Source organism: Triturus cristatus, chromosome 6 (genome assembly GCF_964204655.1).
Source record: "Triturus cristatus chromosome 6, aTriCri1.1, whole genome shotgun sequence".
Taxonomy (NCBI): Eukaryota; Metazoa; Chordata; class Amphibia; order Caudata; family Salamandridae; genus Triturus; species Triturus cristatus.
Genome location: NC_140589.1, coordinates 716,772,115 through 716,786,228, shown reverse-complemented (window position 1 = coordinate 716,786,228; position 14,114 = coordinate 716,772,115). Strand labels below are relative to the sequence as shown.

The 14,114-nt window shown below is 47.1% G+C and overlaps 1 protein-coding gene across 1 annotated transcript in view; it reads right to left on the bottom strand.

The window, feature by feature from the left end:
• The window catches only part of SEC63 (SEC63 protein translocation regulator), a 669,334-nt gene that overhangs the window by 516,067 nt on the left and 139,153 nt on the right, over positions 1–14,114 (bottom strand). The window contains exon 5 of the mRNA XM_085611209.1: positions 2,341–2,402. Within this exon, the coding sequence (XP_085467335.1) occupies positions 2,341–2,402 (62 nt within the window). The remainder of the gene's footprint in view (positions 1–2,340; positions 2,403–14,114) is intronic.

Genomic DNA, 14,114 nt, shown 5'->3' with positions numbered 1-14,114 from the left:
AAACTATCTAAAGATGGTGTTGATGACTATTTGCTGTATTACCAAGAGGAGGTGTCACACAGCCTTGTGACTCGAAGAAAACGTCTTGGAACAAAAACAACTTACAATCCTCCAAGCCCAACACTAGATGGCGGACTTCTGCAAAGAACACAGCGTTTTGCACCAACTTTTGTGAAATGGGGCAGTTCATGGATCTCCCCTGTTAACTCCAGCAGGGGGTGTGAAGGGGGGCTAGCAATACCAGGTATTCAGCTATACTATTGGGCAGCACAACGGACCGTTGGGAATGACAGGTTATTTGGAGACATAGAAGATCTCCCTTACAGGGACAGGGGTGCTATGGGGGACCAGGGATAAATGTCTGCTCTGTACAATAAAACACAGGCAAGACTGTTGCCGCCACACACTCACACGGTAACTGGGGAATAGAGAGAGGCTAATAAATATCTGGGATAGGGTGGTAAGTTGACAAATATGACCCCATTATGGGACAGTGAGCTCTTGCACGAGGTTGGGGATCTGAAGCGTTTTCCTAATTGAGAACTGATAGGCATTGAGTATCTTGGGGTCATCTGGAGAGGGAGCACACTTCTGGCTTTCGCAGAGCTACAAAAGAAGTAATGAAATGGGGCAACTGAACATTTTAAATACTTACAGTTGGGACACGCGATGGGGTGCCACGTGCCGGAGGGTGAGTAACTGCCAGCGTCCACTCCTTTTGAGGACCCATTATTTCAAGACCCACTGCCAGTAAAGGCTATATCCTTGATATACAAAAAGATAATGAATAACTGCCAAGACCTGTTGCGTTCCTTGCGACGGGGAAGGAGATGTAGGGCTTATTGAGGACAATGACTGGGCAGAGGCAATTCAGAGCCCTGGAGAAGTAGCCATAAGAGCTAGCTTCCATATGATACAATTGCGAATACTGCATAGATCCTACTATTCTAGATCCTTGCTACACCATCTGGGCCGATACAACAGTCTGTGCTAGGGGATGCAGCATGGTGGGATCATTTTTCACATACTTTGGGACTGCCCCATAATTCGCCACTATTGAAAGGGATTGGTACAAGTTATGGCCAGGGTCACTAGTCTTACAGTCCCATAGGAAGCCAGGTGGCTTTTATCATGAATAACAGGGTAAGATACCTAGCCCAGGTTTTACTAAATTTGGGAAGAACTGGAGGCTGGGGTGGCTAAAAGAAATATAGAGGGGGCATGGGGAGCGAGTAGACCTTAGAATATCCAGGATTGGGATGAGGACTTCGACTGGTGCCAACACGCTTAACAGGTCATTTATTGTAGAAATTCGATAAAGTATGGGAAAAATGGAGTTTGAATAGAGGTACATAAAGGTCTGATCATGGAAGTTGGGGGGGGGTTGGGGGGGGGTTATTCTTCGGGCATCCAGGGAATCAATGACCAAAGCATTTGTGCGAGATCTCATATATGCCTGCATGACCTGTAATATGTATACTCTTACTGTAACAGTACTGTAGCTTTGCCTCATGTTTTGAACAGGTAACATTGATTGTCACTGATAGTATCCTCTGTTATGCAATGAACTGTTTAATAAAAAAAAAAATATATATATATATATATATATATATATATTTTTTTTTTTTAAAGAGACTGCAAGGGTTTGTTGCCTCATCACTAAAATGGATGAGCATATTTTCTCCTCAAAATACCTGTATAGCTAGAGAAAAATGTATTTCACACTGCCAAAATGAGTAGCCATTGACTAAATGTACTCAAATAACTACTGCGTGATCAAATACACAAAGCAGGGATCTTGTAGGCAGAAAAAGAAATCAGAAATAAAAACAATGTAGTCAACAGATTTTTGTAAAGAACACAATGTTGCATGTTGTTAATAAAATGGTTTCAATTGGAATTTCTGCGAAACGTGCACATAAAAGAGCAGCCATGTTTTCTGGGGTCATTTTCAGAGATTGTGGCTGTTCTGGACTAGCTTTTAAGAGCGAACTCAATTTGTTTTTAAGGAAAATCAAACCTGAAATGGGGCTTGGTAACGAAAGCTGCTGTGTGAGTGTGTGTTAAACCTACTTTTACGGTCGTAACGGGAGTGTTAATAGTTTCTTATAACTGGTGTCTAAAGGCAAAACAAGGTGGTATACATTATGTTTACATCAGGCACAGCTTTCTGCTTCATATGAAGATATGTTTAACCATCTGCTTTCATAATGCTCAGAGACTAAACAGCATTAATGAACAATAATCAAAAATGTTTGCAGAATAAGACATGCTGTAAGAACTCTCACATTAGATGTTGAGCATCTAATGTTGCAACATTACTTCCTTTCAAATATATACCTTGTGGCCCATCTGGGTTACCATATTCTTCCCAATTTTTTCGAGATTCTTCATCTGTTAAACTAAATTAGAAAAAAATCATTAAGGGTGGCAAGAAAACTGAAGGACAATAACCAACACAACAAAAATCATTTCCATACTTTTGTAGGTTAACATATACATAAAGAAACAAAATCAACTTACTGAAAATAATTGGTACAAATACTTTAATTCAGCATTGGTTAATACGCAATGGTCAATATGACGAGCACTGCTTTCCATGGTTCTAAATGCAATTGGACGTGTGCAGTTTCTTTTTCTTGTTTATAAGGGTAAGCCCTCATACTCTGGCACTATCACCAACGCCAAACCTAGCTATTACCATATATCCTATCTCAGCCTAGGTCATAAAACATTTCACTGAGCCTACAGTCAGCTATTTGTAAATAATTTGGTGTAATGGAGTTATTTGCACAGTGTTGTATTTTCAAACAGATAAAGTTGGCCAGATTCCAAACAACAAACCATCTCATCTACTGAAAAAGAGAAAAAATAACTACAGTTCTATCATCTAAGGCGAAGGCACCCTTAAACAAACACTAGAAATGACAATAGGTCTGGCATACAACTTAAAGTGCCTCTTCAATCACTGGTGAGCTTATGCACTCAATATCTAATTGGATGTGGACTGTCACTCGTACATTCTCACCGTCAGAAACCCGTTTAGACGGCCAAGGGGAAAGCAAGAGCTACTGGGCCCAACCTAGGGGTTTGAGGCCTTTTACTCCTAATGTGCCACGACCCAGCCTATAAAGGATGCGGAGCAACTGGACTGAGTCTCTCTTCAGCACTTGATTCTCGGTGGTAGCGTTGGTCGAGCATTCCAAGGCTTCTTGAGGGGGAGGGCTAGGAGACACAGGGAGGTGAACACCTGCTCACAACGCAAAATATGTTTAGCATCAGCAATAACTGTTTGTCCAGTCAGATATTTGTTTTTATGAACAAGCATAGCGAAGCCAATAGGTCTTACCAATGCAAGAGTTATTGGCGTAGCCAATGTTTTTTTAGGTATGTTGTACATCAGTGTGGCTGCTGTTCAGCATGGCTAAAGGTTAGTGGCATATGGGAGAGTGGCATGGAGTGTCGTAGAGTGGTATGGCAAGGGTGTTGTGGAGTGGCATAGTGTCATGGATTGGGGTGGCAGAGTGGAGTCGCTTACAGTGGAGTAGCTTAGGGTAGAGTGGACTGGCGTAGAGTGTTGCAGAGTATAGTGGCGTAGAGTGCGGTGGCGTGCAGCAGCACAGAATTCAACGTCATACAATGCACTGTCATAAAATGTAGCGGCGTAGAATGCAATACCATAGATTAGAGCAGTGCATAGTAGAGTGCAGTGGTGCAGAGTGGAGTGGTGTAGAGTGTACACATAGGGCCGGATGTACAAAGGCCTATTGCATTTCCTAGGTACAAAGGCCTTTAAGGAATCGCAAAATGCAATTTCTACCCAGTTAAAACCGAATTTTGCTATTCCCATATAGGAAATCGCAAATATGGATTTAATATTTGTGATTACTTAGCACATGTACAAAGCACTCCCTAAAAGCAAAATGAGCATTTAGGAAATGCAATTACCATTGATTCAAAAATAGATGGTAACCATGTGCAATTTAAAAACATCACCCCGAGATTTTTGTTTTTGTAAGTGCAATAGAGCCCACACATGCCGCTAGGGCATATGAATGCTCTACCTACACGTGCACCATTATTATTGGGAGGCAGTACGGGGTGTGCCTTATGTCCATAGCCATCCTTGGTTTAGCATTTCCAAAATAGCTATTTTCTAATAGGATATCGCTTTTTTGGAAATGTAAAACAGGCCCATTGGTATGAGTGGCATGTGATTTCCTAAATGTGATTTCCTGATTGCGATTCCTATTCTGTCGGTAATTTCATACTTATTTTGCATTTCCTAAATAGCGATTCCTATGGAGTCGCTATTTAGGAAATGCAAAATTGCATTTTCATACATCTGGACCACAGTGTGGTAGCATACTGCCATTACAGAAATACATTTTCAATTGAAATTACCATTACATTTGCACAGACAAAGATTTACTAATAAAGCTATACAGCCTACAAACTATAATACGTGTAAATGGCATCATGACTTTTGCACTAGTTTATGTAATTTAATGAATTTTTCCTGTGCTCCCCTAATGCACGTGTTTTTCCCTTCAGCCCCCTGCCCATGGTCATTTGCCTGCCCCCGCCACTTTCCCGATCGCCACCCTCCCAACTCCTTGCCAGCCCCTCCCACCTTCCCTTATGAAGGCTGCTGCGTGGCTCCAGCAAGTAGCCTCTAAACCCAGTCTCTGCATTGCTCCCCCCACTACACCCGCCCAACTCCTCACGACTGCTGTGTGCACAGCCCTCTAGGACGCCATTTCAGTCCCCTGTTCCATGGACAGCCAGGCGTACTCTACGTTGAGGGTAATTTCGGTTTAGCCCTTTTGTGCTAGTTTATGTAATTTAATGTATTTCTCCTTCACTCCCCTAGTGCGCTTGTTTTCCCTTCAGCCCCCTGCCCATTTGCCCGCTCCTGCTGTTTTTTACCCCATCGCTTTCCCGCCTCCCTGCCAGCCCCTCTCACCTCCCATGACTACTTATGCAAGGCAAGCCCATCTGCACCCGTCCGCAGCTGGACTGTGCTCAGCGCAAGGAACCCTGGTTCTCCGCACTCCTACAGCTACTCCGTCGCAGAGCTCCGTGCCCCGGACGAAACAACAACTGCTGCCCCGTCTCGCTTAACAGCAGGACCTTTCACCTGCGACAGCTACCAGTACACCTCCATCCCAGTGCCAAACACCATCACAGAAACCAGCGCCACGCCGGCCCCAGCTGTCGAGACCTCCTGGAAACGGCTCGGCTACCTCCTGATCAACATCAGGTCGCTCTGCAAACACCCCGCCGAAGTCTGGGACACATCTCCACTCTCGCCCCCGATATGACCTTAATCACAGAGACCTGGCTCACCCCTGCAACTGCACCGGACATCACCCATGCGAGTCCCATTGGCTGCAAGTTGAAACATCGAAACCGCACCAATAGACGCAGGGCGGCATCGCCATCGTACACATAAAATCAATCACTTGCACCACCACTGATGACGAGACCATGCCAATCATGGAACAAATTACCTTCCAGCTCGGCACCAATGACAAAACCACCATCAAAGGTACCCTCGTCTACAGACCCTCAGGACCACAAACCAGCCTCAGTAACACCACTCTCAAATTCATCACCCCGCTCTCCATCGAATCTGAACACTTTGTATACCTGAGAGACCTCAACTTCCACCAGGAAGACTCCACTGACTTCCTGGAACAATTGAACAACATTGGCCTCAAGCAGCTGGTCACGGATCCCACGTACAGAGCAGGAGACACGCTGGACCCAGTCTTCACATCCAGCAACAGAATCATATACAGCCACACCACCGAACTCAATGGCCGAACCACTCCACTGTACACTTCACCATCGCCGGACCTTCCTGCACAACCTCAAACCGTCACAGCACCCCCTCCTGCAGCTAGTACAAGGTCACTCAGCATCAATGGACCAACGCCCTCAGCATCACCCAGCTCATCGTCACCACAGACCTGAAACAGGCAGTAGAGAACTTCAACACCTGGATCTCGAGCGCCGCTGTCTGAGTTGCTCCCACCAAAATAGCAAGAACGCACATATCCACCAAACAAGCCAGTTGGTACACCCCAGAACTTACCACATCGAAACACAGATGCAAACAATTGGAAAGAAAGTGGCGAACCAGCAGGAACAACACTGAACGAGCCACTTTCAAGTCAGCCCTCAACAACTACCACCGCCAGCTCAAAGCCACGAAAAAGGAGACCCTGACACCAGATTGAGAGCAGCGCCAACCAAACCAAGGAACTCTTCACCATTGTCAGAGTTCAGCTGCCCATTAGCCACCGAGAACTCAATCTCTTCCTCACAGGAACTCTGACTCCCTTGCAGACCATTTTCACAACAAGGTAGCAACCATCTACAGAAACTTCGATCTCCAACCCACCGACCTCCTGAGCAACCCATCAACCACTGCTGCCACCCACCCACTCACCAAATGGGAGCAGCTCAGCACACCGAACACAAACACTCTAATGAACTACATCCACACTCAGGAGCTCCCTCCGACCCATGCCTCCACCAACTTTTCAACCTTGGAAGATACGATATGAGCCGCTAGCTGACTACCATCCTCAACACCTCCACAGCCACCTTTCCCAATGCAGTAAACACGCATAGGTCAGACCACTCCTCAAGAAACCCTCTGCAGATTCCAGCGAACTCCAGAACTACCGTCCCATCTTACAGCTCCCATTTCCATCTAAAGTCCTGGAGAAGGTCATCCATCTCCAACTCACCGAACACCTGGAAAGAAACAACCTGCTAGACCTTTCCCAATCAGGATTCAGAGTCAGTCACAGCACTAAGACAGCACTGATCTCAGCAACAGACGACATCGGCACCCTACTCAGAGGTGAATCAGCCTTCCTGAACCTACTTGACCTCTACACAGCCTTCTACACTGTCTCCTACCACAGATTCATGATAAACTGTGCCAGATCAGAATCACAGACAACACTATCAAATGGATGGCTTCCTTTCTCACGAGGCGCATCCAGAAAATCAGTATCCCTCCCTTCACCTTTCAACCCAAATAGACCATCTGCGCCATCCCTCAAGGCTCATCCCTCAGTCCAACCCTCTTCAACATCAATAGGACACCGCTTGCAGAAATCATCAAAACCCACAACATCAACATAGTCTCCTACACCAACACCACCAAGCTCATCTCGCTATCAGCGGATGCCCACCACGACAAAGGACAACTTCCTCAACTGCATGAAGAACGTCTGAGCCTGGATGAAGAACAACTGCCTGAAGCTCAACACTGACAAAACTGAAGTACTGATCTTCGGCATGCACACCTCCCTCTGGAATGACTCCTGGTGGCAATCAGAACTTGGACCCACCCTCACTCCAAAAGACCACGCCCGCAAACTCCGTATCATCCTAGACAGCAAACTCTCCATGAAACGCCAGGTCAATGCTGTCTCCTCAGCCTACTTCCAAACTCTCAGCATTCTCAACAAAGTTTTGAAGTGGCTCCTCATCAGTACCAGGGAAACGTACACAGTCCCTTGTCACCAGTGGGCTGGAATATGGCAATGCACTCTATGCAGGCCAACCACCGAACTCATAAGGAGATTCCAAACGACCCAGAACGCAGCAGCCAGACTGATCCTCAACCTCCCAAAGGGGGCCTACATCACCCAGCACCTACAAGACCTCCACTGGCTCCCCATCCAGAAAAGATGCCAATTCAAGCTCCTGCCCTACTCCCACAAAGCCCTCCACGACCAAGGACTTGCCTAAGAGAACCACCGCCTGAACTTCCACCTACCTCCCAGAAACCTCTGCTCACCCTGCCCTCACACAGGAACAACACATCCGCCGTTGCCGCACCAGAGGACGCTCCTTTTCCCTCCTTGCTGCCAAATCCTTTAACACCCTTCCCCTCCACCTCAACCTCCACACCTCACCCTTGCTGACCCAATTCAGGAAAGGACTCAAGACTGGTCTCTTCGACTGACTCCGCAGCACAGCGCCTGGATACCCTTTTCAGGGGACCAGCAGCACTTTATAAGTACCAAAGATTGATTGAGTGTATTGATTGCTTCATTTCTGCGTTCCCAATTCTGATATATTCTGAAATACTTGCAGTTCATTTAAATGACACGGTGTGCTAGAAAAAAAATGTTCACACCCCCAGTGTCCAACAAGATTGTCACAAATCCTCTCACTCTGGGGGGGTGGCTTGGACGGCAAGAAGGATGCTTGCTTGAGTTCGCTGCTCCGTCGAAACGGGGAGAGATATCTATGACCCAGAGAGATCCATCGAACTGATACGGGAAATAAAGGTATCGAGGGACGGCGGAATGACACCTGCCTACGGGGGTATCAGCGCTGGCCCATTTGGAGCCTGAAATGGCGAGGAGATCGAGAGAGAGAGAGCACCCAGGGGCTTGGAGGAGATGAGGACTAATGGCAGCTGAATAGAAACCAAAACTAACAACGTGAGCACACACAGTCTGTGTCCCGGCTGCATGCCCGACCGCCTTGCGGACAAAGCGACTAGGACAACCACCACTCCTAAATGCGCCGGCATCAGGAAAAACAGTAAGACCCCACATGGGGGAGGGGGGGGGGGGGGAAGAGGGCAGTGGGGGAGCACACCTCGAGCACGGAGAGAGAGAGAGCGGAACACGGGCAAGGTGATTGAGGGGCACCGGAGGGTGACCGGAGCACAAAGCTGGCCAATTAAATATCTTCAAGCCAAAAGAGACTGTGCGAGTGATACCCAGCAAGACAAGTCGGAGAGTGAGGAGGAGTGTTGACGAGAGTCGGAGAGTGGGGAGGAGTATTGGTGAAAGAACAACCACCCGCAAATACTAACAAAAACGAGCACTGCTGGGAGGTTCACTGCCTACGGAGGAGGCATGAGTAGAGGGGCAAAACGGCAATTGTGCCTCTCGGAAACAAGGCAACGATGTTGATACCCCAACCGAGCGTAATTACATCATCACCACAAATCACTATGCAATAAGGAAAAGATGGCGCCGTAAAATGAAACCGAAACCACACACAAGAGACAACAGGACAGCCGCCGCCACCATTTTGTCCACCCCAGACAGGGTTGAACACACAGTATACGGTATCAGCTGGAGATGCGGAGAAAGGAGAGCTGACCCACGACTTACTGACCAAGGCTGAAGCCAAATGGGAGACGTGGCCGACACGCTGCTCTCCCCCAACCTCCCCTTACGTGCAGCTGAGTTACCGCCACCACCGCCAGTCCGTAGACAACTGGGAGGCGCTGCTTTCCGGACCCCTCCGGACGCGCTACTAGCGCGCTTCCACCACCGCCACTCTACAGGCAACTGGAAAATTCATCACCAAGGTGCTGCTTTTACCGGACCCCTTCTGATGCGCTGCTAACCCCCCCACCGCCAACCCCACTTCGAGATCAAGCGCAGGATGCGACTGTAGCGCTGCAGCACCGTGGGGAGGAGCGCCCACAGCGAAACCACAACGAACACGGAGACAGTTGCTCCCCCGAGAAAAAGAGGAAGTCGCGAAAGAGCCTAGCAGCCGTAAGGGGCCATAAGTGAACGCACGAAACCCATGCAAGAAGCCAACAGTGGAGCCCAAAGTAACGCAGCAGCTTTACGAGAGGATACCTCCCAAGGTAATAACTGTGGGGGCGTGCACAAGAAGTGGGTGAAGATTTGCACTATACCAGAAGAAGAGGGGACTAATGAACATGGCCGGGAGTGAGGCAAGACTTCAGCAGCAATTAAGCCAATTAAGCAGAAACCAGGCATCAACAGAACCCTGGAGATGATCCTAAAACAATTTGAGGTTCATGATTTGGCAAAGACTACAAAACAGACCACAGATGCAATACAACTGGAGTTGGCAGCGGTCAGAGAGGACATGCACACAGCTAACAATAGGCTGTCTGCTGCAGAACAAAGGATAAGCGATATAGAAGATGTGGACCTAAAAGTTAACAAAGACCTGAAAAAATTAACTAAAATCACAGAGACCCTCCGTAAAGCAAACTGCAGAACTGGAAGATCGCAACAGGCGGGGAAACATAAGAATCCTAGGAGTCCCAGAGGGGGCGGAGGACAAAGCGGGATCTTGCCTGGCCTTCCTTGAAGACATCATACCAAAAATTAAAAAACCTAAAATTTGACCATCATTTCGAGGGCGTACAGAGTCCCCACTTTCAGAACCACAACAAAGAGTGCGCCTCGCCCAATAATCTGCAAACCCCTGAGAACACAACATACGGAGGCCATCTTCAACTTTGCGCGAAGAGCCCAGCAGATCACATGGAGTGGCCAGAAGCAGACTGCCACACCGCGGACTACACAACAGACATTGTAATGCGTGAGGGCAGGCTGGACCACGTACCTAAGACAAGAATCTGAAGCCAAGACAATCATCATATCCTTTTTTACTATAAAGACAATAGAGCGTTGAAATTGACGGGGGGCACTAACAGCCTACAAAAGCCTTGGATACCGTAATACAGACTACCTTGGAGGGTCATAGAAACATAAAGCAAAGAAACAGCATACCCCGGTGAGACGGTCCGGCGACCCTGTCGTCGGACGCTCAGCACACAAGGTTTCTGTGTAAGGGTGGGGGGGGTGGGGGGGGGGGGGGGGGGTTTGAGGGGAAGAGGGGTGCGGGGGCGGGCAAATCTTAGCCCTTTACTTGTTTTTTTCTCTAACTTCCTTTCTACTCTCACCTCTTTATTCTCATACTTCTCAACAGGAAAGCCCGACCGGACATCCACGAACAACAGCAGGGCGTGCAATAACCCGGCGGTTCATGCGAGACAGCCACACACACTCCGACACCAGATCAGGGCGCGTTGGGAGGGGAGGAGGCACAGCAAGAAGCGAGAGCTGGTGGCACAGATTAGGCTTACCAAGCGCGACACAATACGCCATAGATGATGATCCCCACCAATAGTCGCAATCTGTCAGCTGACCTAAAGTGTGTCCCTCAATGTCAAAGGGCTCAGCCACCCTATCAAGCGCAAGAAGATATTAGATTATCGCGCCAAAACTAAAGGAGATGTGGTCCTCCTACAAGAAACCAAGCTATCCCTGGGAGATGCAAGACTTGTGAAAAGTAACTGGATCTCACAGCGTGCTCACCGGCAGAGGGGGGAAAAAAGGGGGGTAATCACACTCGTATCTAAGAGATCCAATCTAATTCTTGAATCACAATCCCACGACGACAAAGGGAGACTTTTGATAACACACCCGAGAAGAGGGGGGAAGAACTCATAGATGTAGCTAACATTTACGGTCCAAACACAGATGACCCCACCTTCTGGGAGGGGGTGTCGCACAGGCTCGACAATCTCCCGATGAGCGACCTCACGTGGTGGCGGGACACTTTAATATGCCCCTAGACCATATATTGGACAGACAGTCTTCGTGCCCATATTTCCCCACAAACGCTCACACTACACTAAAGAACATGTGCTCCAAATTCAATCTCAAGGACCCATGGCGGCTCCAACACCCGGACACTAGAGACTTCACATTCTATTCTAACCCGCACAACTCATATAGCAGAATAGACTACATACTAATCACAGGCCCTCACACACACCTAATAGAACATTCTGACATAGTCCCCAGGTTAGTGTCAGATCACTCCTGTATAAGCCTAAAGCTGAATGGGTGCCACAACGAAGATATCCCCCGGAGGTGGCGGTTTAACACCGATGTCCTAGCAGACCCCACGAACAAAAATAAAATAGAGGAGGCAATAAGAGATTACCTTAGACACAATGACTCACCGGGAATTAGCACCAATACACTTTGGGACGCTCTGAAGGCTACCATCAGGAGCACAATAATCGAAATTAAAGGAAAGATAAACAAAAACGCAAACTCACAACTAAATCAGCTTGAACAGGATATCAAAAGCCTAGAAGCAGCACATACCATGGCCACCCACGACAACAAACTTCTAACTGAGCTAACTAGAAAAAAGTACGAATACAACAAGATCCTGAGTGAGCGAGCCGGGCTGTGGTTTAACAAATACAAAGCCATTAACCTCTGTGAAGCAAACAAAGCGGGGAAACTATTAGCCTCCTACCTGAAACATAAGCGTAACCAGTTCACCATTTAATCCATTACAGACCCACACAACAAAACACACACACACGGCATAAAGACATCCTAAAGACCTTCCAAGAGTTTTACCAGGGGCTCTATAAAAACGAACAGATTATGGATCTGGAGGCTTGCAAAGATTATCTCAACAGGCTTGGCCTCCCGCAGTTAACCAGTGCTGAAGCGCAAAGATTAAGGCAAGAAATTAGCAGCAGAGAGATTGAAATGGCGATCAAGTCCATAAAAGACAATAAAGCACCAGGCCCGGATGGGTACACAGCCACCTTTTACAAGTCTTTTTTAGAGCAGCTAAAACCGACCATGAAGAGTGTGTTCAATCACTGTTCGGAGAATGGGGTGGTATCACAATCCATGTCTGAGGCAAACATAATAGTTATCCCAAAAGAAGGTAAGGACCAGATGCTACCCAAGAACTATAGACCCATATCCCTAATTAATGTGGATTGTAAAATATATGCAAAAATATTAGCAAACAGACTAAATCCCGTCCTGCCCAAATTAATAAGCAATTCCCAAGTATGCTTCCTGAGAACACGTACGTCCAACGACAACACCAGACTCCTCTGTCACATATTAGAGCACACAGCAAAGATGACAGAGGCAGCAGTAGCCATCACCCTAGACGCCGAGAAGGCCTTTGATAGAGTATCGTTGGCCTTCCTGGAGCAGTGCATGAAATACTTCAACTTAGGGGAAGAATACATACGGATGGTAATGGCACTGTACGTGGGCCCAAGAGCGCGCATGGTCGTTAATGGGTCACTCTCCGAATCATTTTCGCTAGAACGGGGCACTAGACAGGGATGCCCACTGTCACCCTCACTCTTCCTGATGGCATTAGAACCCCTAATCACCTACATCAAAGCAAACGCAAAAATAAAAGGAGTCAATATCAAGGACACTGAAATAAAACTGGCCGCATACGCAGATGACCTCCTGATTGTAGTGGAGCAACCCAAGACCTCAATTGAGGCCCTGATAGACACCATAGAGATATAATCAAGGCATTCAGGAAATAAGCTCAACAGGGACAAATCAGAATGTAAGCCCCTCAACATCCACTGCACTAGGGATGTCCTAGGGAACTCTCGCCTGGCCTGGCAAACAGGGTTTATTAAATATCCAGGCATACACTTTGGGAACAACCTCATGGACACACTTGCCCACAATGAGAAATCCCTGCTAGAAAAATTAAAGAACTCCTGGAGGCCTGGTCCCCAAATTTTATAACTTGGTGGGGGGAGAGTCAAAACGATCAAAATGATGATCACCCCAATGATCAACTATCTGATCAGCATGCTCCCACTCCTGCTCACAGATGACTTCCACCGTAAGGCAGATAACCTGATCACCAAATTCTTATGGCGGGGTAAGAGGGCACGTATTAGCATTAAAAAACTAAGACTAGCGAAAAAATTGGGAGGGGTAAACCTAGCAGACTTCAGAACACTTCAGATTGTATTACTAGCAAAAAAAGGGGCCTGCTGGATCTCGCCCCATCGTGGGTACACACCGGTATGGCTACAAGTTGAGAGATCCATACTGAACAACTTAAACCCAACGGCACTGTTAACAGCCAATAAACACCTTCACTCCTCCAGCCCCATTTTTAAAAACACAAAAATTGCCCTTCTGAGAATAGACAAACAAGCATTTACAATGCAATCGTCTCGGCATTGGTAAAGTTAGAGCTATTGGCATTGCTCATGACATTTTTGTTTATGTTTTTAAAACATTTAAAGAAACGGCATTGTCATGAGCAATGCCAATAGCTCTAACTTTACCAATGCCGAGACCATTGCATTGTAAATGCTTTTTTTGTGTTTGAAAGAAGGCAGATCTCAGCATTCCAGGCAAATGCAGATTCCTGTTTGCTTGTTTAAAGGACGCAAAAATTCCAAAGTTAATGCACACCATTAAAAAAAATATATTTATATACAAAACACTATCTATGCTTGCTTGCAGCTCTGTATAAAACAA